At 40.0% G+C, this 6,000-nt stretch overlaps 1 protein-coding gene across 1 annotated transcript; it reads left to right on the plus strand.

The window, feature by feature from the left end:
• Nucleotides 1-819: 819 nt before the first annotated feature.
• On the plus strand, nt 820-2,323 carry LOC120741073 (musculin). Its single transcript, XM_040043714.1, has 2 exons — nt 820-1,599; nt 1,830-2,323. Exons 1-2 carry the CDS (start codon nt 1,177-1,179, stop codon nt 1,905-1,907), a joined length of 501 nt encoding a protein of 166 aa, XP_039899648.1. The 5' UTR covers nt 820-1,176; the 3' UTR covers nt 1,908-2,323.
• Nucleotides 2,324-6,000: the final 3,677 nt, after the last annotated feature.

Genomic DNA, 6,000 nt, shown 5'->3' on the forward strand with positions numbered 1-6,000 from the left:
CCTGGGATTTTCTGGGAATATCTTTCTTGACAGACAAAGAGACGGCGCGAGCAGAGAAAGTATGAATCAAAACTTGAAGAGAAAGTGTGGCCATTCAAGTTTCTTCCAAATATTTGTTTGCATTTTTGAAAAGTGTTGGCATCACACTGGAACACGAGTGGTCTTCTTAGTGTTGCACAAAAGTCAGCTTCCCATGGGATCTCAGCAGAGACACTTCTGTCCCTCTTCCCCTCTGCTCTACAGCTCAGTCCTCATATCACTGGTTAAACCACCAAACCAAAGCACAAAAGAAATGCAAATATGGCCGAGACACCCAGTAAAAATATTTGTGATACTACAAGAATGAAGATGGTGCCTCCTTGCCTCTGTCACACCCATGTCATGCCAACGCTCCAGATGTCATGGGAACCAATAACAGCTGGGGCTGGTACACACAGGCTGCGTGTGAAGCGCTGCTCCATCTGCAGAAACCCAATCCCTCTGTGAACGCAGCGAAGGATTAAACACTTTTGATAAGGTCCTCGAGACCAAAACACATCTGTGAGACCACAAACCGGAGGACTTTTTACTGAATATAATGTAGTTGTAATTGTTGCAATGGACTGAACCTAAATCAGGGAATTCATGCTCTCCAATAAATTTAGAATGTTTAAGGAATTTGCAAAAAAAAAAGAAAAAAGGGTAAAATTATTGCACAAACAGCTTTGGATGAACTTCATTGCATCTTTTGCTTTAACTATCTCTGAGGGCAAATAGTTGACAGGACTTAACTTTTTTAAAAAAAAATTAAGATGCAAATGAGCAACATGTGTCTTTAACAGTTTACACAACGAGATGGAGTTGTGGTCCCACTGAGGTCATGGTCGCTCGGACAAAAAAGGGGGAGGAGAAATGCTCAGCAAAAAAACTGTGCAGATGCCAAGTCCGTGACACTTAAATTAGAGGGATAGCTAGGCCATGTCTCTTTAGACAGAGCTGTCTTTAGTTCGTGCAGATGGTACTGTAGTGAATCAAGGGTTGACGTTTTAGCGCTTCTGTGGGAAATAAGTTCCAGGGTTACCAAATGGAAACTTAAAAAGGAGGTGCTGACTTGCAGCCTCTCGTCATTTACTTCACTGTTGTCTGTCGTCCACAGTGCCACTCCGGTCTGTTTCCCCAGGCGCAGGTGGAGCAGCCATGTCCACTGGCTCTGCTGCAAGTGATGCCGAGGACGACGAGACACGCCACAAAAGGACTACCGCTGCCTTGGAGGCCACCGCGCGGAAAGTCACCTGCTATAATCCCAGCCGGTACTCGGAGGAGGAGTTGGAAGACGAAGGTGTTGAGGGGAGGATCAAGCAGGAGCACAGACTTTCCAAAGCGCACCAGAGGGAAACGCGACAGTCGCAGAGGAACGCGGCTAACGCCAGGGAGAGGGCGAGGATGAGAGTGCTGAGCAAAGCTTTCTCCAGACTGAAAACCAGCCTGCCCTGGGTCCCAGCGGACACCAAACTTTCCAAACTGGACACCCTTCGTCTCGCTTCTAGCTACATTTCCCACCTTAGGCAGCTTCTGCAGGATGACCGATTCGAGAGCAGATTTGCACACCCTGTCAGTCTGGTATGAATGCCAAACTTTTACAGCCATGACAGAAATCAACTTTTGCTTTTATACTTTTACACATTGCTTCAGCAACTATAAAACTAACTGTCCTCTGCTTCTGGCTTTCAGTATGAACCCTATTGTCATCTTTGCTGACATGACAGAATGCACGATTTTTCCAAAATGAAAGCAATTCTGAATTAACCATTGTCATTCTGAGCAAATGAATTTGTATTCTTCTCCAACAGACCTGGCCATTTATGATGACAGGAAGGTCAGAGGAAGACATCTCATCATCTATGAGACTTTGTGGAGCAACAGCTTAGGCGACACGTCTTCACCCACCAAGCTCAAGCTCTTCGGCTAAAACCTGAAAACAACAACAACAATAAAAACAAAAAGGAGGGGCATCAGTTTGACCCCGTTTTAACCACATGCCCTAAACAATGACTGTGAATTTAAAACTATTATGTTTTACTGTGTGCATGTTTGCTGAAATCAGTATTATGTCACATTTACACTGAGTGTAACATCTAATCTTCATTTATGCTTGATTTTTTTTGTGTGTAAAATTTGGATTTAGCAAACGTCTTTAATATCTTTCACCCCATCAGTCTGTGCACAGCATAAACTGTTATATGGCTGAACACACTTTTGATACATTAAACAGTTTCGGCAGCTCGGCCTGTGCATGATGTCCAGTTGCAGTTTGATTCTTTCATTCTGCTCTATGAGCGAATTTTTAAAAAAAACAAAAGACCTCACAACTTAAAATACTTTCTGCTTTTTGCTAGTTTGGCTTGACACTATGACAGTAACCACAATAATTCACCTGTATTGTAGATCTATTTATTGTATTTGTGTTTTAAAGTCTTTGCATTTGAGACAATGTGAGAATCTGTCTGCATTTATTGTTTCCATAGAAGTTCACCATTTAGCCATATGCATGTATCCATGCATTGAGAACTGCTGGATAATTCGGCACATCTGCAGGAGATGAACATCAGAAAGCGCTCACACGATAAAAAGCAAATTAGAAATGTTGAATATCTGTGCTACTTGCGTAAACAAAACATGTTTTAGAAAGACATGAAAACATTTTAATTATCAGTGTGTACACATTCTTGATAGATGCACTGAAACTATAAAGCCAGGGCAAATATTGGACCCGTCACACACATACAGGCTCTGTAATGAACTCTAAATGTGACAAAATCTCCAGCGTTGTCACAAAAGGCCCAAATAAGTGGCTCAACCAAATCAAAATGCTAAATTTGTGGTGGTCACAAGGTTAAAGAAATTCTTCTAAGTCCTCATATCAGCTGCTTGGAGCTGCCACACATGACTTCTCATTTTTGGCAGCAGGAGGTTGGAAATCTTGAACACCACACCACACAGTGATAATATTCACATTCATATAAGAGTGGTGAAAAGTTCAGCGAAAAAAATCAAAGGTCACTGGTAGAATTCCTCAGTAACCTTCTGCACCCCTCCGTACATTGCATATCCCTCTTGCGGGAGCACACAGACTCATCCAACTCCATGCTTAGTTGGCAGAGAGAATGGATAACGGTGATCTCTTGATCTGGGAGTCATTTTATCCAGTTAAACCCCCCAAAATGATGTGAGTACAGATGGGCTGAGATCCAAGCCCGGGCAGTCTGGTGGGACAGACTGACAAAACGGTTTAAATGAAAGAGAAAGAGAGAGGGGAGAGGATGAGTTTTCATCAGGTTCATGTAGAGCTGCAGCTGTTGCTGCGTTGGTGAGTTTCCCAGAACTCTGAACTGCTCTCCTGGGAGAAACTGGCCACTCTCTTGGACCCGGACAGCTAATGAGCTGCCTTCTCACACTCACTCCGCCTGTTGTCGTACCATCTACTTAAAAATGTGGCACTGAGGGACAGCATCTTGTAAATGTCTGATGTGCAACTTGACTACACTGCAAATGAGGTGCCATTAATCAAAGCGTGGCACGTCAACAGAATGATGATATTTGGGCAGTGAGCTGATTCCTTTCCTGAAGTTCCTGAAGGACTGAAGGTTTTTTGGGTTTTTTTGTGTGTTTTTTCACAAACCAAACAATTTGTCTCGGTTTATGTCAACACTGGCCAGAGCAAATGAAGACGCCTAATGAGACTTAAGCTGTGTTTTAGAGCTCATGCATTTTGTAAATGTTGCATGAGTGGCATCTAGTGGTGAGGACTGTGAACAAAACACGCAGACGTTTAATTTAATCGCATTTATGAGAAGAAAAATATTTAAATGTATATTTAAATTTCCATAACTTTGTAGATTGGGTATGAAAGACTCTTTTAGAAAAAGAAAGTCCACAGTTTCCAGGTAAAAATGCTTCTTCTATTGTTGATTTAAATTTACAACCATACACGCACACAGTGACAGTCATTTCTAAGTAAATGGACAATGTCAGTTTGCTTCTTCTGGTTTAATATTGTTAAAAGAAGTGAAATGATTTCATCTCAGCATACAGGATTTGTACGTATTTTAAGAAAAGCAACTCTTTATTAAAGCCATGTCATCTAGTATTGGAGAATAGAATAGAATAGAATAGAATAGAATAGAATAGAATAATCCTTTAATTGTCCCACAAGGGGAAATTTGGTTGTAACAGCAGCAAGAAAAACACATATACAAACAAACAGGACACAGAACAGAAACATACACAATATTACATATTTACATCAAGGAAATTAGTTACCAAAAACAGAGTACTGTACAGTTATTAAAATTAATAAAAATTTAATACAGATAAGAGGCAAACCCAGGTTGTAGTGTGAATCGGTTGATAAAATAGTGCAAGTTACAGTGCTGATGTAAACATGTATGTTTGTTGGGAGCAGTTTTGATTGTACAGTCTGACAGCTGCAGGAAGGAAGGACCTGCGGAAACGCTCCTTCATGCATCGAGGATGCAGCAGTTTGTCACTGAAGGAGCTCTGCAGTTCAGCAGCATTTACATGCATGGGGTGGGAGACTGTCTATCAGAGACGTTATTTTGGCCAGAGTCCTTCTGTCTCCCACCACCTGCACTGGGTCCAGGTAACAAAAGCAGAGACATCAGGGAACATTTTTTGGTGTAAAACTAGAGCTGTCAGTTATAACAATAGTGACTGGCTTTAGCTGCCTCTGCGTTGTGTTCATGTGGGCACTTGGGCTTTAAAAAGCCACAGTTAATACTGAATCAATTCTGTTCTATCTATTCTAATGGAGTCAGAAGAAGAAGTTAGAAGAGGTAGTTTGTACTTGTTTGTACTAAATCCAAGTGTGTAGAAGTCAATTAAAAAAACAAAAAACAACAAAAAAAGACCTCAATTTCAATCACCCCTAATTTAATAAAACATCCTAGAAACAGTTAAAGTGACAATACTTTCAATCCTAGAGTGTTCTCGGAAGTCCTTTGCTTTTATAGTTTTTTTTTTTTTCAGTCGTTTCTTTTCTTTTCTTATTGCAAAGCAGGAAACCCTAAACGGTTCCTCATCTGATAAAGGGTTAAAAATCCAAATGTTGAGCTGTAAGGTCAGCTGAATCAGAAATGAAATGAGTCTACTGTCAATCAGAGACTTTTAAATGCATTTATTGTAAACAAAATGTTTGAATATTTATCACCAGCAGAGGTCAGCACATCTTCACGTAAGTCATCAGGGTAAGGCCAGACTGAAAGTCTGACTACCCTCCTAAAATTGTACAGCGTATTTAGAATGATGTTAAATTGATATTACATTGATTTTCAGTGATTTTTCCTTTATTGGTTATTTATTTATTTATTTTTAACAATAATTTAAATGAGAATACACCAGCAGCTCATTTCCTCTCTTGGTTCTCGTTTCCATTCTACACTGAAATATGTATTTCTTCTTTGTCTTATATATATTTTTTATTTAATTTATAATTCTTTAGAATGAACACGCTGTTTTGATATAAAATTACCTAATCAGCCATCAAGGCTCAGCACCATCGAGTTTTTTTCTTCTTTTTTTCCCTTTTTTTTGTACATCTGAAATTTTTTTTTTATTATTTGTAGAAGAATTTCCATGAACAGGAAGGAAGTGTAGGTCCAAAGCCAACATCGGGGGGTTCAGGAAGGCTGCCGTTGTAACTACCCCAAAAACACTGACTTTAGGCCTGCAGACTGCAGGAATCCAGCCTACATGCTTTGACCTTTTCATAACCACAGTCAGCATGTTTGTTGTTCAGAATCAAGTACGCCAATACTGCTAATGAGAAAAGGCATATGCTAATCCCCAACTGTTTAAATCATGCTAATGTACCTGCTTCTCCATGGGGAGATTAGTTCCCCTCCTGTGTCCAAGCTTAATTTAAAAAACAAACCTACAATTGATTAGTTGAGGTGATTTCTGTAATAAAAAAAAATAAAAGTAGTATTTTGTATTATCGGTAAT

The sequence above is a fragment of the Simochromis diagramma genome, unplaced genomic scaffold (genome assembly GCF_900408965.1).
Source record: "Simochromis diagramma unplaced genomic scaffold, fSimDia1.1 OVJJ01000602.1, whole genome shotgun sequence".
Classification (NCBI taxonomy): domain Eukaryota; kingdom Metazoa; phylum Chordata; class Actinopteri; order Cichliformes; family Cichlidae; genus Simochromis; species Simochromis diagramma.